The following is a 25732-nucleotide window of genomic DNA, read 5'->3' on the forward strand; positions in this document are numbered from 1 at the left end:
CAATCTTCCAAATACAAGATCTTACGAAAAGAGTTTAATTAGGAAAAATGATAGGAAACAAGGAAGAGAAAACTCATAGTCCAACTATTGGATGAAAAAAGATTCTATAGCTCTTCAACAGGATAACCAAAATTCACACAACGAAGACAGTTAGCATTTATTAAATATCAACTATGTACTAAGTACTATTAGGTATTATAGAAGTTAATCCTTACACATTAAGCTAGTAATGTAAAGTACAATTATTTTAATTTTTAAAAATACTCTGTGACTACGTGGCAGTAAGAAAGAACAATGTCGTGAAACATATGACAACATGGATGAACCTTGAAAACATAAGGCTGAGCGAAATAAGCCAGGCACAGAAAGAGAAATTACATGCTACCACTAATGTGAACATTGAAAAATGTAAAATAAATGGTTTATAACGTAGAATGCAGGGGAGCTAGTGATAGTGAGCAATTAATGGAGGGGGAATGATAACCCAGTAAGAACAGATAAGCTATCATGGGTAAATTTAACATTCTGGGAATGCCCAGAAATGACTATGGTCTGTTAATTTCTGATGGGTATGGTAGGAACAAGTTCACAGAAAAGTTGCTATATTAGGTTATTTTCTTGGGATAGAGTAGGAACATGTTGGAAGTAAAGTAGTTATTTTAGGTTAGTTGTCTTTTTCTTACTCCCTTGTTATGCTATGGTTTGAAATGTTTTTTTTTACTGTATGTTTTTTTATTTTTTGATAGTTAATTTAAAAAAAAAAAAGAGTTAAAAGAGAAAAAACATGGGAAAAAATATGCAGAGCCCCCTTGAGGAGCTGGTGGAGAATTCAGGGGTGTTAGGCTTCCCCACCTTGATGGTGGCTGATGTGCTCACAGACATAGGGGACTGGTAGTTTAATGGGCTGAGCCCTCTGCCACAGGACTTGCCCTTGGCAAGACTGTTGCTGCAAAGGAGAGGCTACACCTGCCTATAATTGTGCCTAAGAGCCTTCTCCTGAATGCCTCTTTGTTGCTCCGATGTGGCCCTCTCTAGCTAAGCCAACTTGGCAGGTGAAATCACTGCCCCCCTCCCCCGCTTAAGTGGGATCTGATACCCAGGGGAATGAATCTCCCTGGCAATGTGGAATATGACTCCTGGGGAGGAATGTAGACCCGGCATTGTGGGATGAAGAACATCTTCTTGATCAAAAGGGAGATGTGAAAGGAAATGAAGTAAGTTTCAGTGGCAGAGATTCCAAAAGGAGCCAAGAGATCACTCTGGTGGGCACTCATACGCACAATATAGACAACTCTTTCTAGGTTCTAATGAATTGGAATAGCTAGCAGTAAATACCTGAAACTATCAAACTACAACCCAGAACCCCTGAATCTTGAAGATGATTGTATAAAAATGTAGTTTATGAGGGGTGACAATGTGATTGGGAAAGCCATATGGACCACATTCCCCTTTGTCCAGTGTATGGATGAATGAGTAGAAAAGTGGGGGCAAAAAAACAAAAAACAAAAAAAACCCATCCAGTGTTTTTTACTTTGTTCTTTTTCACTTTAATTTTTATTCTTATTTGTGTGTGTGTGGTAATGAAAATGTTCAAAAATTAATTTTGCTGATGAACACACAACTATATAATGGTACTGTGAACAACCAAATGTACCCTTTGTATGACTGCATGGTATGTGAATATATCTCAATAAAAATGAATTAAAAAAAAAAATACTCTGTGGCTTGAAGAAGGTGACTAGCCTAACTAAATGTTATGCAGCCAGGAATTAGAATTTGGAATTAGAATCTGAATCAATCTGACTACAAAGCCCATTTTTTTGTTAAAAGTACTACAGCTGCCTGCTCTTAAATGTTTAGTTGGTAGACAGATAGACAGACAGACGATGGGTAGGTAGGTAGGTAGGCAGGTAGGTAGGTAGACCGACAGATATGGCAAAGGTGGCAAAATGTTAAAATTGGATCTGGGCAACTGAAGGTGTAGGGGTATGTTGGAGTTCTCTGTATGGTTCTGTGTGTATGTGTGTGTGTGTGTTTTGCAACTGACCTGTAAGTCTGAAATTATTTCAAAATAAAAAGTTAAAAAAACTAAAATTTAGTGGACAAGGCTGTGATAAGTCTGTGCCTGAGCCCTGCATTTCTTCAGAGATAAAAAACACAGCAAGATTTATTCATCATGGGCATAAAAGTATGATGAAAGTGACAGGGGAAAATCCATCAAATACACATATTTGAGTGTCTGCCAATGTGTCAAAAGAAGTAAGTTTCAGATGATGTTATAGAGATCGGTCTGTCACGAACTCAAGGATTTTGTTTCTCAAGAACCACTCATGGTACCAAAATCTGATGAGTTTCATCTTGCATAAGGTAAAGAGTAGAACAGAATGAAGAGAATGACACATGTAGAGCTAGATTTCAAATCTAGATATCTGGACTGAGGATGGAGTGGGCAAAAAACAATTGCCAAAAGAACAAGTCAAAATGCAGGCTATTTTCCAGTTTATAATGTATTTATTTTAGAAAACATATCAAGTCAAATAGATTAGAGATACTGCTCCTTTGTTCTGTATTTTTATCCTCCACTTGAAAAAACACACAGTCAAATCTCATCCATTCTGTTAATGAGGCAAGCAAAAAGTATCACTGGTTACTTCAAAAGGACCTGGGGAGGGTGAAAAAAACAAACGCGTACACTCACTTAAATCACAGACTTAAAGCAATCTCTATAAATAGAATAAGAAAAAAGAGAAATAAAAACAAAAAATCAACTAATGTAACGATAGTAAAATATTACAAATTGACTAGACTACCAAAATCCATAACCAGTTTTTTGTAATTCTAATACTTGGTGAACTCAGTTGACAAAGATACACGCTGATTCTGACTTGAAGGACTTTTAATGTTCTCATCATTAAAAATGAAAAGCTAAATCTATTACTGTTTCAACAGGAGCAATCTCACTTCCAAATTTACTTGGCCCTTTTTGGGGAGAAACTATTCTAACTCCCTGGAAAGAGTCCTTAGTTCAGCTTATAGGTCCATTATATTTTCTACTTTATCAAGATGCTGGCAACACAATAGCCAACACTCTTTTCTTTATCCCTGAGTGCTGTGACTCATTTCAGTTATAAACCTAGCTAAGAATACCTTCCTACACTTACAGATTAATTTAAACTGCACTGTAGAAATAATTTATATATACTTTTTAAAATCAACCCAATCTTAGACACAGAAAATTCATCATCATTAAAAAATACACAGGGTGCAAATAAAGATGTGTAATTCATGTTAATTGTTAACAATCCTATAATAAAGACAATTCTGATCCATTTTAGTCAGAAGAATTGTACATAAGAGAAAACACCTGAGGCAAGAATAAAATTTCTTATATAGCATCACACAAAACAAAACAAAATTATTGCACCAAAATGCCCAAACAAAATTAAGCTTAATTGCCTTGCTCAGGGCTAAATTTTCAACAAATTATAGAATAAGCAATAAATTTTGATTGATGAAATTCAAATCGGTTATAATTCAGTTCTAAATCATTAACATTCTATATACTAACACAAATTCTTGATTAAAACAAAATTTCAAAAAATTTCAAAATTCTAACCGTTCTATCTGAGGTAGTGTATCCCTGTGTCCCATACTATTACATATTAATCAGCATCAAGACAAGCAATTTTTAAAATTAACTGCCTATTTAGACAATGAGATCAGTTTTGCTTCATGCTACTATTCTGCCTAGTATTGCAAGTATACCAAATCATCCTTGTTCATTATTCACTTCTCCCACTGTTAGCCTACAAATCTGCAGGGAAAAAAAAGCATTTCAGAATAATGTAAAGCTTTACTTTGTTGTTGATTGATTCATCTTCAAGAGTGGGAACAGAAAATGGGCAAGGGAGAGGGAAAGGATGGATAGTATACCAGATCTCATGGAATTCATTCTTCTCCCTTGACCAGAAATTACAAAGAACACAAAGTTTTCTTTGCATCTTGGGCACCCTTCCAGAATCAAACCCTGGTACATGATATACTAATAATTATATTGCTTAATGTATATAATATAAATGTACACACATTAAACATGCAAACAATTCTGTACACAAACAAAATGGCCACTCACATCTTGCCTTAATATCCTTTACTGGAATAAACTCCCCACCCTACATTAGACACCGCAGGAACAAATAGAGACAAAGTTCTTTACAACATCACAGCTCTCTTTGCAGAGCATTTGTTCAGTGACTACAGATTTTGAAGGTCGCATGTTACACAGTGCAACAATTACTGTATTGGCAGTCAGGAGACTTAGGTCCTAGTTCTGACGTTCTAATGTTGGGCCAGTCACTAATTTCCTGACTTCAGTTTCATCACTGCAAATTCAAGATTATATTAGCTACTCTCTAAACTTTCCATCTTAAAAACTCTCAACTTCTATGGCAGGCCTTTGTTGGCCAGTAGCTCAATCTGTTACTACAGATGTTAACAGGATCAGAACTCCCTTTGTTTAGATAATCTTTCCTCTGGGTACCCTGTTTTTACCATCTATAAACCTAAAAAGAATTATTTGCATGACATTCTTAACAGAGCTAATAAAAGTATTTCTAAAATGCTCACATATATAGCCCAGAAAAAAGATTAAATCAGAGTTTTAACCTTCACCTGAAAGACAAAAAGTTGATTTTCCCTAGTATGTACATCTATAAAATACTGACTGCTTTGCTCATTTTGATTTCATTAGAGACTTAAAAAATCAGAGTAAAGTTAAAGTTAAAAATCTAGATAGATTAAGAACTATCCTTTCTGTCCAAGTGATTTTAAATAGCGTGGTTGCCAGGAATTATAAAGAGACTGTGGGTTAAAATAAACAAATATTGAGTAAACAGGTCCATAGCTTATTACAAATTTAGGAATTGAAATTTACATCATTTAATTGTAGGGGACTTGAAAATATCATTTAATTTCTTCTATTTGGCCTAGTATAATTCTAATATGTAGAGAAGTACAATCAAGTTGGTATTCTGATTCACATATCTAAAGGTGTTGAAGCAAAGGAAACACAACTCTATTACACAAGCAGATATAGAGAATGCAAATGAGAAAAGAGGAAAGAGGGAGGGAGAAAAACAGACACGCACACATATACAGCAGACACTAAGAAAAACAGTCAGGCAGAAATGAAAGATGGCAACACAAGTATATAATTCAGAGGGACTGAACAAGATAGGTAAGTACACAGACTGAGGTCAGAGAGCGGCAGAAAGTCAGGGAGGCAGAAGCACAACTAGAGAAAGGAAGAGAAGAAAAGTAGAGACAGATGAAGAGAGAAAGGTGAACAGGCAAAGTGGAAATGAAGAGCATAAAGTGATGAGGAAATGGGCCTAGATAGAAAAGGGACAGCCTGTTGAAGAAATCTTTTAACCCCCCATAATTTTTTCAAATTATATTCTTTTGTTTTTGTCCCTCCAGTGCTCCCAATAAAAGAGGGGGAGATGTAAAAAAAAAAAAAAAAAAAAAAGTAAAAAAAAAAAAAAAAAGAGGGGGAGACTTTAATTTCTGTAAAATGGTTAACAATGCATATTTCATTTCTATTACATATTTTTAAAAAGTCAGATTCACTGTCAACAAAATTTTTGCCATCATTAAGGTTCACAGATATCAGCGTACTGCGAAGAAACCCTAATTTTAGGTACTAATTTTTTTTCAAAGTAAAGAATGAGAGTACATGAGTTAGGACAAATTTGATGAGGCAAGGACCTACAGGCATTCATGATTACACTGCACAATGACTCATAAAACACTATTATCAGATTTAAAACACACTCTTATAATAGTTGAAAACAACTCACCATTTAGAGTCAAAATCCAAGAATCTTAGTCCTGTTTCCATTTTTTTGCCCCCCTTGCTTCACTTGGTATCTCATGTTCTATCTCTTCAACTATGCAGACTTTAAGTCAGTAGCCATCAGTCTGAATAATTCCTTCTTCTGCTGCCACCTACCAGTTTATTTCTCTGCTGCAGCAGAAGAGTATATAGAAAAAGTTCTTGCTTACTATTCAGATTAAACAGAAAGAATTACTTTTTTAATATTCATATATACACATCTGCACCAACTTAATGTCTCCCCCCACTCCCACTCCCAAATTCGAAACAAAAATCCCAAACACAGAAAATCAAACAATGTATGATCAATGTTTATGCTAAGCTGGAAAAATAAAAATTTTAAAGAAGTGTAAAGATTTTAGACACTCAGCAGTTGCCATCTTTTCAAAGAGCCATTTTATTTTCCTTCATCACCTATCCCTACAATTTACGAAGAAACACGTAACTTAGTTTTAACTAGGTATTCTACAGCTTCTGTAAAATCTGAGGTCAATACCAACGGAACTGTGGAAGATGCAGCAATATAAAAGAGCTTTTAAAAGTAATTCTAGAAACTAAGGGTGTTAGATGCTTTACCTGCTTGAGTTTTCAATGTTCTGGACTGCTTATTGCCCAAAGATTCTGAATACATTAAAACACGAACACATACGCCACCTACATTTAAAATAGGGTAGCATTTGTATGCCCATATAAGCATTGTGCACTGTGTATATTCCTTGCAAAAATAATAAACTCACTAAGTCCTTTAAAAAGGACTGACCATGAAAGTATATTTCCTCAAACTGCATATACACACAGAAGTGGGGGCAGAGTGGGGAAGGGAACAGAGTGACAAATGTATAGCAGTTGCAGGAGAACTGAATTGGAAATTAATACCACATAATGTTTTCTGTTTGTTAAAATCCTCAGATTCATTTCTATTCCCATTCTGTCTGTTTCTAGGGTCTAGGTTCCATCTACTAAGGAACAGAGTAATAAGAGTAATGGCTTGTTTTTGTTCCACCCGCCCATTACCTTTATCCTAAAATGAAGATATGTAGTTTTGCCAAGTAAAAATAAAAATCAGGAAATGAAACAACACTGACAACTTAAGCACAAAAGTCTAGTCAACAGTGGCACTGCAGTGACATTGTTTCTACTTTCTTTCTCATTCCGTCCCCCAGTCTCAAGCCCCACCCTTTGACCTCTGTAAATGGGATGAGCCTGAGCAGGAGAGTTGGTGATGTCAGGACTGCGCCGTTCCCACGGATGCTCCTAGAGGCCTGCTGTGCTTCTGGGAACTGGGGCACAGGGATGTCTGTCTGACTGAAACCTAAAACAACAACAGTTCACCCTACCCCTCATGTTCCATACCCCACAACAGCAGCCATGTATATATGCTATATAAGGCCCATCTAATAAGTTTGAATATTGTGAAATCTGAAAGCAGTATCCCTCTTAACAAATCAATGATACTCAATGGGGGCAGTAGAATGGAGGATGTCAAACTCTCCATGCCTCATGCAATCATGTAGTTTCTACATTCTAATGCTGGCCATTCGTATCAGCAAAAGAACAAGGTTCTCTTGAACCAGCGTTGTTTAGTACACATCATAAATGGAGGAGTGTATTTGGGATTCCTTTGGAAATTTCCTTTCACAGGTAAACATTTTTGTCTGAAGACACTTGGGGGAGTGACTGTCCCCATCTTTAATGAGTGAACTGAAGCACAGAACACATTAATGACCTATTACATGCCTTCAGCTTAAGAAACAGTGGTACAAGCCAGGATACCCAAATCACTAACTAGTGATTTATTGGACTTGATATCCTTTTTGGATAGGACATCTTAAGCCACAGGATAAAATTATGCTGAAGTATATCCCGAAAAGGCCCTTAGTACTTTCACTAAAATTCTACCTATTAGAAAGAGAATTATGCCCCCCCAAAATTACAATAACTCATATGAAACTTTCAGGATGAATACAAGAGGAAAGGGTAGATGGATTGGGGCAGCAGAAGAGGGAATAGCTTGTAACTTATTGAAACATACAAATTTTAGTCCGACTCCTGCCACTAACTTGCTTTATGGCCTTGGTTTATCTGCTTAACCATCCTGTGCTTCAGAAATGTCCTTCAATCTGTTCAAACTTCTGCTTTTTGAATGTTTAAACCATGATTTTATGATAATCTCAAACTGTTCAAATTTATATCTTTGTTAGAACTAGCAACTCAAAAATGCTAAAATGATTAGTTCCGAAGTCACGTTGCTCCTAAAATAACCAAAATCTATGTCTCATGATTCTCTTTCACTTTTACAATGATGTCACAGAAAAAGAAGCACTAAAAATCAGCTGAAAAATATGGTGCGTTTCTACCATATATATAACCTAAAACCTAATTTTACCTTTTCAAAACTAGTTTTCCATACCTGTCAACTCCTAATTGATGCCTTTATACTGTATGTGAGCTCATTGTGTATTCGGAACACCAACCCCTGAAAAAGCTGAAGCCAGAGTAGCACAATGGAAGAAACAAACAAACCCAAAACAAAAACAAAGCCAAAAGTCATACTCTGAAATAATTACAGACATATATGCAAAGAATGGAGTCATCTAAGTGACTAAACAAAATCCCCAAAGAAAGTCCTGACTTCATCCCAACCAAATCAAAACTTTACCCCCAAAGGTCTCCTTTAATCAAATTATTTGCTAGGATATTTACACATTATGTTTAAAAATAAGAGTTACTATAAAACCAAGGTTGCCTTTTAATTATATTAAGAAAGGAAATTTTTAAAAAGTGAAGTTAGCCTAGGGATGGAAAGAAAGGAGAAAGAATCAAATTACCTGCAAGCAGCCCGGGGCTGTGCCTGAATCCAAACCGCTGCATTTACCATTCATTATACAGCTGCATTATTGGGGGAAGGGGAGTTTAGAAGGGCACTGACCCCAAAAGTTCTCAATACTTCTCACTCATCATCAGGAATGGGGGAAGAAGGAAAGTTTTTTCTCTGGGTATTTTTTTGTTTGTTTGTTTTTGTTTTTTTGGCTCCTGAAAAGGCTGGCAAAGAACAGTAACAGTGCAAGCAGTTAGAATATTTCTTTAAAAACAATTTTTAAAATGCAAACATTAGGAATTTAAAAAGCCAAACTTTCATAAATAGAAAGAATTTTCACTAGAGTTAGGCAGCCACCCCAGAATAGCATGACAAAAGGGCACTGGTATAAAAGAAATGAAATACCACACAAAAATCCAAAACAAAACTAAAATCATTTCAAATTAAACCTGGAAGACTAGAAGATTCCAACAGCAGATTTCTGTCCACTACGGAAACATTCCAAAATCCAAGCTTCAAAGGCGCCTAAATATACTTTAAAGGAAATTTTTTGTTTTGTTTAAGGAAAAAAAAAAAAAAAAAGGAAAGCAGTAAACCTGGTTATAAATCCTACAATATATTACATTTTAAAAAATCCTAGTACAAAAAACAAATTTTAAATGAAATTAAACAAACAAACAAACAAATAAAAACAGTAGCAGCAGAGGTTACCTGTCTGAGCACCTACATTTTCTTAGGAGGGGATCGTGTCTCACCAGCCATATAGCCCATAAACCTTCTCAAAAAGAGTGAGCCAGGAGAAAAATATAACACAAGATTTGATTTCACAATGTCTCTCTAAGCCCCCCAGACCCCAAACTGGGTATTCAATGAAGAGAATTTGGTTTTCCATTGTGTTCCCTTTGAGAAGAAGATTTTGAAAGTCGATGACTGCTTTCAATGCTTCCGATACCTTCTCAGTCTGATAAAGTGCTTGATGTCAGCGAGTCTCTTGTTGGATTTTTTTTTTCTAATGTTCCAAGGAAGTTTCTTATTGATAGTACATACAGAAAGATTTCAGAGTTCAGTGGAGAAAAAGCCAGTAGAAATGATCAATTATAGGCATCAAAAAAGAAAAAAAAAAAACTTTAAAATTTTAAATGGAATAGTTCATACTTATATGTATATATACACATATACATATATATATATATGAAACCAGTTTTTATCACAGGTGACACAAAAACAATATCAGTAAGAATTATTTTTAAAATACAATTTACAATTACAATTTTAATACACAAAAATTTTACAACATTCCGATTTTGGTATAATGATTATACATGTCTGATAAGTACATTTTTACCTTTCAAAATAGTGATGAAGATTATACAAAAGTTATTAAACAATTTGAAAATAAAGTTAACTTTCACTTAAATTATCTGCTGCTGTTTCACTGGGTTTTTCCAGAATGATGTGTTGTTATTCTTTACCTTAATTGTTGAGGGAATGCAAGAAGATATCCATATTTTTAAAGTCTAAGATGACTACTACTGCCCTTTTCATTCTAACATGTGAGTGTACAATCCATAAACAGGTTGATAAAGCTATGTTCTACTATAGTGTGAATAGAAAAAAGATGGATAAATGGTCAGTAAACTAAAGGTAAAATAATTTCGGGTATTTCTTACAATCAAGTTTGTTAATTCGGTGGGGGTTAAAAATGACAAACTACATTTTTTCTAGTCCTTTACCCCACACCAACACAAACCTTGAGATTTTCATCAGAGGTTGTTCTCTTTGTATGTAAAATGCATTGACCTACATACGTGTGATATAACTATTAAAAGTGTATGTATTGTAACATAAATGGTAACCAGATCGTCCCTACAGAAACATATGAATGACGATTTCACTTTCCCTTATTTCTCTATACCAAATAATATGAATACCCCCAAATAATGGTCATGCAGTGAAAGAAGTACCAAGTATTTCTTTCTGTTAATGAGCCAGAGGTACTTATATATGTGTGTGAATTCCCCAGTAACCCTGCTCAAGTCAAATTTTAGGTGTAATTAGATTATCCTAATATAAATGAGAAACTTATGTACCTTTTTCTGAGGTGAAATGAAACACTGCACAAATCAGAGGTACTATTCTATTCATCAACAATCAACCTTTCACTCAATTGTAATATTATTTAATTCTATGAAAAAAAAAAACAAATTTTATTACATTCTTTTTTAAAATGGGGGAAAACTGTACAAGCATGATCAAACCTTTTGTTAGAGCTGTTTAATACTGATCTTTTATCATTGCCTTGAAGTCTCTCTAGTAGTGTCCAAGAAATTAAGTTTAAGGTCCATCTGAAGGAAAACAGCACTGGAGACGCAAGAAAGGGCTTGGGTAAAAGCTTCAGAGGATTTCAGGGAGATGAAACTTGCTGTTTAAAAAATTACACTGAGCACTGCAGAGTCTCCATTTCTAACACACCTTCCAAACCCATTACTGGAATAGTTTTATCCATGTTTTAAAGGCTCATATTATATGCAGTTTGGGAGGATTTTATAAATTCAGAAAGTAAAGGATTAAACAGTGGAGAATACTGAAGGCTTAAGAGTACGGCTGTAAGAGAATCAATAACACTAAATAAGTCCCCAACAAAAATCGTCCAGCTCAACCCACCCTAAATCCTATGAGTAAAAAGAGAAGTGTTGAAGAAAAGCATGGAGCCTTGAAAAAAAATCATACACTGAACAGTCTAGAACCGAAGGAAAAAAAAAAACCAAACAACATACATATACACAAAAAAGGTCTAGGAAGCATCAACTCCCTCCTCCTTTTGTCTTCTGGTGGGTTCCTCTACCCACTGTGGAATCTTGTTAAAACTCATCTGTTTTTTCAAACTCAAAAAGTGTGTTTCCCATCATGCTCCATTTTCTAGGATCTAACATTTTGATTGGTTGGTGTAAACAAAAAGCAAAACACATACACATGCATGCATGCACACACACATATATATACTCCCTCCTAAAATGTGAAAAATGCAAATATATAATGCTGACATTAGAAATTACTTCGGCTTTATACTTATAGGCCCTTGATTTGTCCCTTCACCTCCCCCCACAATCTTTTCCCTTGTTCTTATCTTTAAATGCCCAACCACCAACAGAAAAAGGAAAAAATAAAAGGCTTTAAATGCACATGTTTCGAGTCAGTGTCTTGTTAACAAAAAAGGAATCATTTTCTTCACTTTGGCCATTGTTAAAAATGCAGGCATAGAGCAAGGAATGTTAGACTAGCATGTATTAAAAAAGAAAAAAAAAAACATTAACAGAGCATATATCTTTCAAAAAGACTAAAACACTAACAAATACAAGTCAATGACATATTTTAAACTAGTGTAATTTTATCTACATTGGAATAAATGTTACTTTGTATACCAGACATTGCAATACTGTTCATTCCCCTCTCATCATGCAAAAACATGCCAATTTTGTCATTAAAAAGCCTTTATTAGGACATATTCACTTTGCCCTCCCACCCAAGGGGGAAAAAATCCCAATAAAAGAGCCCCTCAAAATTTTATAAACAACTATGAACATAAAGCTGCTAGTTAATACAGAAATACCAGAAGTTTCAGATTTATACAAAAAAATTCCTGTAATTTAGGCAGCTTATTTCACCTATTAGAAATCTTTGCGACACAATGTGAAATTATGCTACTCTGAAATTTATACTGTACAAAAACAAAAGGGACTATGAAAAAAACTTATATGTTCCTCATGGTCCATGAACATACAAATTTTTGAGTAATTTAAAAGGGTAACTACAAAAGCATGACATTTTTCTATATCCTACCTTTTCTGCCTCTAGATCTGTAGGATTTATAAAAGAAAGTCAGTAACATTTTAATAGCAGAGGTCTTATCTATCTCCCCCTTCTCTGCTAACTAATCCCACTCAATTTTCTCTCATGTTCCTGAGCATTTTTCATGAACAGCATTGCAAGTTGGTTAAAATAAAGAAAGAAAGAAAAAGAACGTAAGTTTTACAAGGGTTTTGTTGGTTAATTTATCGGTGGAGTCACTCCACCAGGAGTTTGATTTCATTGGCTAGCAGCTGGTTCATGTTGAACAGGCCCCCTGGGAGCTTGGTGGGCAGCTCCCGCTCCGTGCTTTCAGGGTCGCTGTCGACAGAGCTGGAACTTGCGCTCATGTTGTCGACAGCAGTGCTGGCTGGGGGACCAAGCTCCGGCTCACTAGTCTCACTGGCTGTGGACACCACGGAGAGCAGGGACATACGCCGGGTGAGCCGGCCAGAGGGCAGAAGGGAGGCGGCATAGTCCGCTATGATACCAGCTACATCTAGATTACAAGCCTTATCAAAGGCGATGAAACCTACATTTGCATTGGCCTCGCAGACACAGAAGGAGCCGTCATCTTTCATCAACAGGTCAATGCCACACACATCCATTCCCAGGATATTAGACACCTGGATAGCTAGCTGTTTCCCCTGTTCACTCAACGAGCACATCATACCCACACCACCTGTCAAAAGAGAAACAAGACAGGAAGTTACCAAAAGGACAAATTTTTTGGAATAAAACTGAAGCTGGCCTCCAAGGCTAAGCCTCTAAATCACTAGTGAAAACAAAAGTGCTATTCTAGCATACAATTTTAAAGTCTAGGTTTTCATAATTAGGAATCCCTCCTGACCCAGTCTGACTTAGCTCCAGTTACTTCTACTCCTTGAGACTTCCTGTATGTATCAACACAAATCCTGTGGTATTAATATAATTCTAGTGCCTTGCTTCATGGAAAACTGAACTTTGGAAAATGATGTGAAAACATATACTTTTCTATAATTGTGCAAGTGTGCAATGTGCTTACAAGAATACTTCCTAAACAGAAATTTAATTTCAAATTTCCAACTTTTCATTGCTAGCACATAGGAAAGCAACTGGCTTTTATATATTAATCTAGCATCCTCCAACTTTGCTATAATCACTTATCAGTTCCAGGAGTTTTTGTTGTTGTTGTTTTGTTAATTCTTTGGGGTTTTCTGCACAATCATATCTATCAACAAAAAACAATTTTATTTCTTCCTTCCATATCTGTGTACCTTTTATTTCTTTTTCTTGTCTTATTACATTAGTTAGGACTTTCAGTACGATGTTGAATAGGAATAGGAAGAGGAGACAACCTTGCCTTATTCCTAATCTGAAGGGAAAAGCATCTAGTTTCTTACTATCGAGTATGATGCTAGCTGTAGGTATTCTGTAGTTGTGCTTTACCCAGTTTAGGAAGTTCCTTTCCTCCTCCTTTTTTTTTTTTTAACCATAAATGGCTATTGGATTTTGTGAAATGCTTTTTCTACGTCTTTTAGTATGATATGATTTTTCTTCTTTGGCATGTTGGTGTGATTAATTACACTGATTTTCAAATGTTGAACCAGTTTTGTATACCTGGAATAAATCCCACCTAGAAGTATTGTATAATTTTTACATACATTGTTGGTTTCAAGTTGCTAATATTTTGTTCATCTGTGTACATGGGAGAGACTGGTCTGTATTTTTCCTTTCTTACAATGTCTTTGCCCAGTTTGAGTATTAAGAAAATGCTGGTCCCAAAGAATGAGTTAGGAAGGCGTCCTCTCTGTTTCTAATTACTGGAAGATAACATAGAGAATTGGAATAATTTTTTCTTCAATGTTTGGTAGAATTCACCAGTGAAACCATACAAGCCTGGCGCTTTCTGTTTTGGAAAGTTATTATTATTGATCCAATTTCTTTAATAGATACAGGCCTATTAACATGATCTGTTTCTCCTTGTATGTGTTTTGGTAGATTGTATCTTTCAAACAATTGGTCTGTTTCATCTCAGTTATCAAATTTTGGGGTACAGAGTTGTTCATAATATTCCTTTATTATCCTGGGGATCAGCAGTGATAACCCTCTTTCGTTTCTAATAATAATATAATATCAGTCTTCTCCCTTTTTTTCTTGGCAGCCTCACTAGAGGTTTATCAATTTTACTGATGCTTTCAAAGAACCAGCTTTTGCTTTTGTTGATTTTTCTCTATTGTTTTCTTGGTTTCAATTTCATTGATTTCTGCTCTAATTTTTATTATTTCTTTTTTTCTGTTTACTTTAGATTTAAATTGCTCTTCTTACTCTGAATATATGAACAGGGAGGTGTATGGAATGAAATAAAATTGTTCTAATCTCATTGGAGATGAGACAGAATAAATGGCAATAGGGGAAAGTGACAATATTTCAGAGGCTTAATATTATGAAGGAAAGGGAAAATTGTTTTTTATCTTCTCAAAGAATATAGAGATTATATTCTGGTTATGAGCATAGGGGAAGAGAAGGTAACCACTAATGGAATGCAAAACCATAGCTGGGCTTCCAAATTAAATTGGTTTGAGGGCAGGGGTGAAAGTAAAATTAATGGGGCCTTACAAGCCATGAAAAACTAGAAAGAGGTCAAGGACGACTCTTAGAATTTTGGTATAAACTGGAAAGATACAGTTGTCATTAATGATAGGGAAAAACTGTGGATGGAACACATCATGGAATTGGAGCACAATTCAGTTTTGAATATACTAAGATTGAAATGTCTATTAGATATATATATATGTGGAAGATATTGAGTGACAAGTATTTATTTATATGAACCTGGAGTTCAGAGGGAAAGCATAAGCTAAAGATATAAATTTGAAAATAGTAAGCATAAAGCCAGGAGAATGGTAAGATTACTAAGAAAGTGATTTAGAGAAGAGTAAAAAATCCAAAGACTAGGTTCTGAAGCACTTCAACATCTCTGAAAACACATATTTAAGACAAAGATCAGCAATCTTGTTTGGTAAGAGTAATAGGTAAAATGAGTTAGGACACAGCTTAAATGAATTCCAACTATACACAAATTAAGTTTACCAGCATCTTATAAATGAATACAACTCTATTATTAAAAAAAAACTCAAAAAGTAGTTTATTATTATATTAATAGTGTATCTACATATCCTTTTTACATGTGAAAGACAACATGTTTTTAAAAAGTTACTGAGTAAAAACACCTCAAGTTATAGACAAATGATCACTGGAAAAGTTGTACCATTAATTTATATACTAGAAAGAAAACTGCATTGTTTTTACCTAGTGAGCAGTTGCTTTGCATCCTTCCATCTGTTGAACAACGCAACATGGTGCCAACCACACGGCCTCCCACAACAATGACACGTACATCCCGTCCATGAGACTCTTTAACATACTTCTGGAACAGGTATGGAGCTTCATGACGAATGAGATGGCTTAGATCAGCCAAATGATGCTTATCTCGAGCCAAGAAAACAGCTTTGCCTGTGATCGGAAAAGAATGAAAAATTGTGTGCAGTTGGTAATTCTTATCTGTATCCTCTTGAATTGCAGACCATCTGCTTTTACAGAACCAATCACACCTTATTTCTTATAAAATTTTCTTTGTTAGAAATGTGTTAACCAAAGTAATACATACTTACAGTAACTGGTGAAAAGATGCAAAATTGTATAAAGACAAAGTTAATAATCACCTTCTACTACTCCTCAGCCCCATATTCTTAAAGAGAATCTAGAATTTCTTTTGGTATGTTGTGAGGTTGGGGCCTAGAATTTCTATTAATCCAAGTTAGCCAATAATGCTGGCCTTATTTATTAGCAAAACCATTTGCTCTGAATTCTAAGTTATGTGCTATATCCTATAACAGTATCTAATATACTATATTAGTATATAGTAATATAACAGAATGTTGTTACATAATGTTCTACTGCTCTATTTGTCTATTCTTGTGCCAAGGGCTGTAGCTCCTTTTATTTATTTATTTATTTATTTAATCTTCATTTTATTGAGATATAGTCACATACCACGCAGTCATACAAAACAAATCGTACTTTCGATTGTTCACAGTACCATTACATAGTTGTACATTCATCACCTAAATCAATCCCTGACACCTTCATTAGCACACACACAAAAATAACAAGAATAATAATTAGAGTGAAAAAGAGCAATTGAAGTAAAAAAGAACACTGGGTACCTTTGTCTGTTTGTTTCCTTCCCCTATTTTTCTACTCATCCATCCATAAACTAGACAAAGTGGAGTGTGGTCCTTATGGCTTTCCCAATCCCATTGTCACCCCTCATAAGCTACATTTTTATACAACTGCCTTCGAGATTCATGGGTTCTGGGTTGTAGTTTGATAGTTTAAGGTATCCACCACTAGCTACCCCAATTCTTTAGAACATAAAAAGGGTTCTCTAAAGTGTGCGTAAGAGTGCCCACCAGAGTGACCTCTCGGCTCCTTTTGGAATCTCTCTGCCACTGAAGCTTATTTCATTTCCTTTCACATCCCCCTTTTGGTCAAGAAGATGTTCTCCATCCCACGATGCCAGGTCTACATTCCTCCCCGGGAGTCATATTCCACGTTGCCAGGGAGATTCACTCCCCTGGGTGTCTGATCCCACGTAGGGGGGAGGGCAGTGATTTCACCTTTCAAGTTGGCTTAGCCAGAGAGAGAGGGCCACATCTGAGCAACAAAGAGGCATTCGGGAGGAGGCACTTAGGCACAACCATAGGGAGGCCTAGCCTCTCCTTTGCAGCAACCGTCTTCCCAAGGGTAAAACCTATGGTAGAGGGCTCAACCCATCAAACCACCAGTCCCCTATGTCTGTGGTCATGTTAGCAACCATCGAGGTGGGGTAGGCCAATACCCCTCCATTCTCCACAGGCTCCTCAAGGGGGCACTACATCTTTTTTTTTCCTTGTTTTTCTTTTTTTTTTTTTTAACTTTCCCTTCTTTTTTAAATCAACTGTATGAAAAAAAAGTTAAAAAGAAAACAAACATACAATAAAAGAACATTTCAAAGAGACCATAACAAGGGAGTAAGAAAAAGACAACTAACCTAAGATAACTGCTTAACTTCCAACATGTTCCTACTTTACCCCAAGAAAGTTACCTAATATAGAAACATTTCTGTGAACTTGCTCCTACTGTATCCATCAGAAATTAACAGACCATAGTCATTCCTGGGCATCCCCAGAATGTTAAATAGCTTATCTGTTCTTCTTGGATTATTGTTCCCCCTTCCTTAATTGCTCTCTATTGCTAGTTCCCCTACATTCTACATTATAAACCATTTGTTTTACATTTTTCAAAGTTCACATTAGTGGTAGCATATAATATTTCTCTTTTTGTGCCTGGCTTATTTCACTCAGCATTATGTCTTCAAGGTTCATCCATGTTGTCATATGTTTCACGAGATCGTTCCTTCTTACTGCCGCGTAGTATTCCATCGTGTGTATATACCACATTTTATTTATCCACTCATCTGTTGAAGGACATTTGGGTTATTTCCAGCTCTTGGCAATTGTGAATAATGCTGCTATGAACATTGGCGTGCAGATATCTGTTCGTGTCACTGCTTTCCGATCTTCCGGGTATATACTGAGAAGTGCAATCGCTGGATCGAATGGTAACTCTATATCTAGTTTTCTAAGGAACTGCCAGACTGACTTCCAGAGTGGCTGAACCATTATACAGTCCCACCAACAATGAATAAGAGTTCCAATTTCTCCACATCCCTCCAGCATTTGTAGTTTCCTGTTTGTTTAATGGCAGCCATTCTAATCGGTGTTAGATGGTATCTCATTCTGGTCTTAATTTGCATCTCTCTAATAGCTAGTGAAGCTGAACATTTTTTCATGTGTTTCTTGGCCATTTATATTTCCTCTTCAGAGAACTGTCTTTTCATATCTTTTGCCCATTTTATAATTGGGCTGTCTGTACTATTGTCATTGAGTTGTAGGATTTCTTTGTATATGCAAGATATCAGTCTTTTGTCAGATACATGGTTTCCAAAAATTTTTTCCCATTGAGTTGGCTGCCTCTTTACTTTTTTGAGAAATTCCTTTGAGGTGCAGAAACGTCTAAGCTTGAGGAGTTCCCATTTATCTATTTTCTCTTTTGTTGCTTGTGCTTTGGGTGTAAAGTCTACGAAGTGGCCGCCTAATACAAGGTCTTGAAGATGTTTTCCTACATTATCTTCTAGGAGTTTTATGGTACTTTCTTTTATATTGAGATCTTTGGTCCATTTTGAGTTAATTTTTGTGTAGGGGGTGAGGTAGGGGTCCTCTTTCATTCTTTTGGATATGGATATCCAACTCTCCCAGCCCCATTTGTTGAAAAGACCATTATGGCTCAGTTCAGTGACTTTGGGGGCCTTATCAAAGATCAGTCGGCCATAGATCTGAGGGTCTATCTCTGAATTCTCAATTCGATGCCATTGATCTATATCTCTGTCTTTGTGCCAGTACCATGCTGTTTTGGCAACTGTGGCTTTATAATAAGCTTCAAAGTCAGGGAGTGTAAGTCCTCCCACTTCGTTTTTCTTTTTTAGGGTGTCTTTAGCAATTCGAGGCATCTTCCCTTTCCAAATAAATTTGATAACTAGCTTTTCCAAGTCTGCAAAGTAGGTTGTTGGAATTTTGATTGGGATTGCATTGAATCTGTAGATGAGTTTGGGTAGAATTGACATCTTAATGACATTTAGCCTTCCTATCCATGAACATGGAATATTTTTCCATCTTTTAAGGTCCCCTTCTGTTTCTTTTAGTAGAGTTATGTAGTTTTCTTTGTATAGGTCTTTTACATCTTTGGTTAAGTTTATTCCTAGGTACTTGATTTTTTTAGTTGCTATTGAAAGTGGTATCTTTTTCTTGAGTGTCTCTTCAGTTTGTTCATTTCTAACATATAGAAACATTACTGACTTATGTGCATTAATCTTGTATCCCGCTACTTTGCTAAATTTGTTTATTAGCTCTAGTAGCTGTATCGTTGATTTCTCAGGGTTTTCTAGATATAAGATCATATCATCTGCAAACAATGACAGTTTTACTTCTTTTTTTCCAATTTGGATGCCTTTTATTTCTTTGTCTTGCCGGATTGCCCTGGCTAGCACTTCCAGCACAATGTTGAATAACAGTGGTGACAGCGGGCATCCTTGTCTTATTCCTGATCTTAGAGGGAAGGCTTTCAGTCTCTCACCATTGAGTACTATGCTGGCTGTGGGTTTTTCATATATGCTCTTTATCATGTTGAGGAAGTTTCCTTCAATTCCTACCTTTTGAAGTGTTTTTATCAAAAAGGGATGTTGGATTTTGTCAAATGCTTTTTCAGCATCTATTGAGATGATCAATTGATTTTTCCCTTTCGAGTTTTTAATGTGTTGTAATACATTGATTGTTTTCCTTATGTTGAACCATCCTTGCATGCCTGGAATGAACCCCACTTGGTCATGGTGTATGATTTTTTTAATGTGTCTTTGGATTCGATTTGCAAGTATTTTGTTGAGGATTTTTGCATCTATATTCATTAGGGAGATTGGCCGGTAGTTTTCCTTTTTTGTAGCATCTTTGCCTGGTTTTGGTATTAGATTGATGTTAGCTTCATAAAATGAGTTAGGTAGTGTTCCATTTTTTTCAATGTTTTGAAAGAGTTTGAGTAAGATTGGTGTCAGTTCTTTCTGGAAAGTTTGGTAGAATTCCCCTGTGAAGCCATCTGGCCCTGGGCATTTATTTGTGGGAAGATTTTTGATGACTGATTGGATCTCTGCTTGTGATGGGTTGGTTGAGGTCTTCTATTTCTTCTCTGGTCAGTCTAGGTTGTTCATATGTTTCCAGGAAATTGTCCATTTCCTCTACATTATCCAGTTTGTTGCCATACAGTTGTTCATAATATCCTCTTATAATTTTTTTAATTTCTTCAGGATCTGCAGTTATGTCACCTTTTTCATTCATTATTTTGTTTATATGGGTCTTCTCTCTTTTTGATTTTGTCAGTCTAGCTAGGGGCTTGTCAATCTTGTTGATCTTCTCAAAGAACCAACTTTTGGTGATATTTATCCTCTCTGTTTTTTTTTGTTCTCTATGTCATTTATTTCTGCTTTAATCCTTGTTATTTCTTTTCTTCTACTTGGTTTAGGATTGGTTTGCTGTTCATTTTCTAGCTTCTTAGGTTGATCCATTAGTTCTTTGATTTTGGCTCTTTCTTCCTTTTTAATATATGCGTTTAGTGCTATAAATTTCCCCCTTAGCACTGCTTTTGCTGCATCCCATAGGTTTTGGTATGTTGTGTTCTCATTTTCATTCGTCTCTATATATTTAGCAATTTCTCTTGCTATTTCTTCTTTAACCCACTGATTGTTTAGGAGTGTGTTGTTTAACCTCCAGGTATTTGTGAATTTTCTAAGTCTCTGATGGTTATTGACTTCTAATTGTATTCCATTGTGGTCAGAGAATGTGCTTTGAATAATTTCAATCTTTTTAAATTTATTGAGGCTTGTTTTATGTCCCAGCATATGATCTATTCTGGAGAAAGTTCCGTGAGCACTAGAAAAGTATGTGTATCCTGGTGATTTGGGACGTAATGTCCTGTATATGTCTGTTAAATCTAATTCATTTATCAGATTGTTTAGGTTTTCAATTTCCTTATTGGTCTTCTGTCTGGTTGATCTATCTATAGGAGACAGTGATGTGTTGAAGTCTCCCACAATTATTGTGGAAACATCAATTGCTTCCTTTAGTTTTGCCAGTGTTTCTCTCATGTATTTTGTGGCACCTTGATTGGGTGCATAGACATTTACGATTGTTATTTCTTCTTGCTGAATTGCCCCTTTTATTAGTATGTAGTGGCCTTCTTTGTCTCTCAAAACATCCCTGCATTTGAAGTCTATTTTATCTCAGATTAATATTGCTACACCTGCTTTCTTTTGGCTGTGGCTTGCATGAAATATTTTTTTCCATCCTTTCACTTTCAGTTTCTTTGTGTCCCTGTGTCTAAGATGAGTCTCTTGTATGCAACATATTGATGGTTCATTTTTTTTGATCCATTCTGCGAATCTATATCTTTTAATTGGGGAGTTTAATCCATTTACATTCAACGTTAAAACCGTGAAGGCATTTCTTGAATCGGCCATCTTATCCTTTGGTTTATGTTTGTCATATTTTTCCCCTTTCTCTATTAATATCCTTTATTGTACCCATACCGAATCTCTTTAGTACTGAACCTTTCTCCAAGTCTCTCTGTCCTGTCTTTGTTTCTCTGTCTGTAGGGCTCCCTTTAGTATCTCCAGTAGGGCAGGTCTCTTGTTAGCAAATTCTCTCAGCATTTGTTTGTCTGTGAAAAATTTAAGCTCTCCCTCAAATCTGAAGGAGAGCTTTGCTGGATAAAGTATTCTTGGCTGGAAATTTTTCTCACTCAGAATTTTAAATATATCGTGCCACTGCGTTCTTGCCTCCATGGTGGCTGCTGAGTAGTCACTACTTAGTCTTATGCTGTTTCCTTTGTATGTGGTGAGTTGCTTTTCTCTTGCTGCTTTCAGAACTTGCTCCTCCTCTTCTGTGTTTGACAGTGTGATCAGAATATGTCTCGGAGTGGGTTTATTTGGATTTATTCTATTTGGAGTTCGCTAAGCATTTATGATTTGTGTATTTATGTTGTTTAGAAGATTTGGGAAGTTTTCCCCAACAATTTCTTTGAATACTCTTCCTAGTCCTTTACCCTTTTCTTCCCCTTCTGGGACACCAATGACTCTTATATTCGGACGTTTCATATTATCTATCATATCCCTGAGATCCATTTCAATTTTTTCAATTTTTTTCCCCATTCTTTCTTTTATGCTTTCATTTTCCATTCTGTCATCTTCCAGGTCACTGATTCATTGTTCAACTTCCTCTAGTCTTGTACTATGAGTGTCCAGAATCTTTTTAATTTGGTCAACAGTTTCTTTAATTTCCATAAGATCATCCATTTTTTTATTTAGTCTTGCAATGTCTTCTTTATGCTCTTCTAGGGTCTTCTTGATTTCCTTTGTATCCCGTACTATGGTCTCATTGTTCATCTTTAATTCTTTGAGTAGCTGCTCTAGGTGCTGTGTCTCTTCTGATATTTTGATTTGGGTGCTTGGGCTTGGGTTATCCATATCGTCTGGTTTTTTCATATGCTTTATAATTTTCTGTTGTTTTTGGCCTCGTGGCATTTGCTGAACTTGATAGGGTTCTTTGAGGATTTGTAGACCAATTGAAGTCCTTATCTCTAATTTATCATATCTACAGCTTCATGGAGTACACTTTCTCTAACTAACCAGCAGGTGGCATCCACGAGCCACCTGTTCTCCACAAGCCAGTTCTCCCCTGCTTAGCCTTTTTAGTGAGTGGGGGAGTGAGTCTTGTGGGGTCCAATTGGTGTACCAAGCTTGCGTGTGTAGTTGGTGTTGCCTGCCCTGTATATGGGGCGTGTTTCTGGGCAGTCAGTGAGGGGGGGTGGCCCTAACAATCAAATCTCCCTGGTGATCCTAGAGTTTTAAAGCTGCTGCAATAGTCTAATCCTTCAGTTCAGTCCTGCCACAGTTTGTCTCTGCCACTGACCCACAAGTCCTTGGTACTGGCATATGGCTCCTGAGACTTGCAAGTGGGCCCCTCTTCCAGGCTGTGCACCCCGGGTCCTCTGTTGAGGGATGACTGTGCTATGTCACAGGTGAGTGCCATCCCCCCAGGGCGGTTCTGGGCTGCTGGGCTGTGTAGGGAGGCTCCCAGTGTGCTGAAATGATGGCTGAATGGGGCTTTGTTAATCCACACTGCTCCACCTTCCCAACTCTGGGACAATCAGCTGAGGTTGCAGGGAAGGCTAATGTCCACGCCCAGTTTTGTGGAGTGTGCCTGTTATCTGAAGCACTTCCATCACACTGGGTTGTCTGGGGCAGCTCTGGGCTATGGGGCTGGCGATGGGCAGGAGTGTTTCCTGTCCCCCAGGATGATGGCTGTGAGTGGACACCCCCCTTTTCTTGGGAAGTTGTGGTGTTTAGTGAATTTTCTCAGCCACTGGATTATTGCCTTTTGTCTCAGAGCTCTCTTAGTTCTGCTCTTGACTTGACCTGCCCAAATTGCAAGTCGTTGAAGCTTTCTGTATTGGGCTTCTTAGAGTAATTGTTTTAGAAAAAGAAAAAAGGATTAAAAAAAAAAAAAAAGGGCCCTCCTCACAGATCTAATGGGTTATTGAAATGCTGAGACAAAGCAACCAGGGCCATTAAGGAAAGGTCCACAGGGCAGAGAGATCAGCTTTTCCTTGGGATTTGCATATGCGCCTCAGGGCCTGAGCTCTGCCCTTCCCCTTTCTATGTTCACCAGAACTCCAAAAATCCTCCGCTTTTATTTTGGAGTTTTTCGTGTTGTTTTTTTTCTATGCCTGTCTCCTCTCTGCTGGGCTGGCTGCTCTCAGATTCTCTGGTGTCTGGTCTCAGTCTATGTATGGTTGGAGTTTGGATCAGTAGAATGAGTTTCCGATAAGGGCTGCCACTGCAGTTCTCCCTTCTCCTTCCCGGAGCTGACAGCCCCTCCTCCCACGGGACTGAGCCTGGCAGGGAGGGGCGCGGGTCCCCTGGCCGCAAAAACTTACAGATTTCACTGATCTCAGCAGTTCCACGTTTTCATGAGTGTTGTATGAAGTATGCCCAAAGTCAGATTGCTCTGTGGTGTCCAGTCCACGCAGTTCCTGGCTTTCTACCTACTTTCCTGGAGGAGTAACTAAAACATACAGCTCACCAGTCCGCCATCTTGCCCCGCCTCTGTAGCTCCTTTTAAAATATGATTATTAAACTTCTTGACATTCTTCTTATCAAGGGGCAATGGCAGATATGGCAGATGTCCTTTCTCCTCGAATCTAGAAGAGCTTTAACTGCTTCAAGCAACAGAATACAACTGGCAGAAGTAACTCCATATGGCTTCTGAAGCTAGATCATAAAAGGTCATGCAACTTATGCTTTGTTCATTGAAGTATTTGCTCTAGGAGCTTGAGACTTCTTGGGTGTCATACTGGAAAGGCCAGATATAAACATTCCAGTCAACAGTCCCAGATGAACCTGATCCAGACATCCCTATCAAGATGCTAAACATGTGCTATACTTGTACTTAGGAATCTTTTATGGTTTACACTTTTCATGCCTTAAGAAATCCTTCCTTAGACAATTATATCATAATGTAGATTACAAGGGGTGACAGTGTGATTGTGAAGACCTTGTGGATCACACCCCCTTTATCTAGTGTATGGATGAGTAGAAAAATGGGGATAAAAACTAAAGGACAAATGGGGTGGGATGGGGGGATGATTTAGGTGTTCTTTTTTCACTTTTATTTTTTATTCTTGTTCTGGTCCTTTCTGATGTAAGGAAAATGTTCAGAGATAGACTGTGGTGATGAACGCATAACTATGTTATCATACTGTGGACAGTGGAATGTATACCGTGGATAATTGTATGGTGTGTGAATGTATTTCAGTAAAACTGAATTTAATTAAAAAAAAAAAAAAAAGAAATCCTTCCTTAATCTGAGGTCATTAAGATATCATCATATATACTGTCCTCTAAAGTTTTATAGTTTTGCTTATACATTTTAAGTCTTCAAGTCACCTGGAATTGACTTTGTATATAATGTGATGCACAGTGCAATTTCATTTTTTGAAATCCTGATATCAATTGTTTTAACACCATTTATGACCTATATGTCTCAACCTGCACAAATACCATGTGGTCTTAAATGATAGGCTTCACAGTAATTTCTGACAAGTAATATGGGAAATCAATCCATCTTCTTCTTGAGGAGGGTCTTATTCTTGACTCTTCCATATAAATTTTAGAATCAATTTGTCAAAATCTTCAAAAACACTTGTTAGGACTTTTAAATTGATGCTATATTCAATCTAAAGATCAACCTGAGGAGATGACATCTATTCCTGTACTGTCCGATATGGTAGCCATTAGCCACATTTGGCTATTTAAATATAAATTTAAAACCAAATAAAATTAGAAATTCTGTTTCACAGTCACATTACACATATTTAAGTGTTCAATAGCTAACCATATATTTGCTAAGGGAAGAATAAAATATTTCCATCACAAAGAAAGTTGTGCAAATCAATAATGAGTACTTCAATTCATGAATATGTCAGAAGTC

The 25732-nt window shown here is 36.6% G+C and overlaps 1 protein-coding gene across 15 annotated transcripts in view; it reads right to left on the reverse strand.

The window, feature by feature from the left end:
* Positions 1-2491: 2491 nt before the first annotated feature.
* RIMKLB (ribosomal modification protein rimK like family member B) overlaps positions 2492-25732 on the reverse strand; it is a 67805-nt gene continuing 44564 nt past the window's right edge. For 5 of the 15 annotated variants that reach the window (XM_037845362.1, XM_037845360.1, XM_037845363.1 and 2 more), the window contains 2 exons: positions 15849-16052; positions 9665-13239 (listed from right to left, as the gene is read on the reverse strand). In XM_037845362.1, the coding sequence (XP_037701290.1) occupies positions 12776-13239; positions 15849-16052 (668 nt within the window). In that variant the 3' untranslated portion in view covers positions 9665-12775. Of the gene's footprint in view, positions 2663-5858; positions 6063-6469; positions 7206-8721; positions 8936-9664; positions 13240-15848; positions 16053-25732 lie in introns of those variants that run through there. The other 10 variants (XR_005218259.1, XR_005218254.1, XR_005218261.1 and 7 more) reach the window with 10 other exon arrangements.

This window comes from Choloepus didactylus, chromosome 8 (assembly GCF_015220235.1).
Source record: "Choloepus didactylus isolate mChoDid1 chromosome 8, mChoDid1.pri, whole genome shotgun sequence".
Classification (NCBI taxonomy): domain Eukaryota; kingdom Metazoa; phylum Chordata; class Mammalia; order Pilosa; family Megalonychidae; genus Choloepus; species Choloepus didactylus.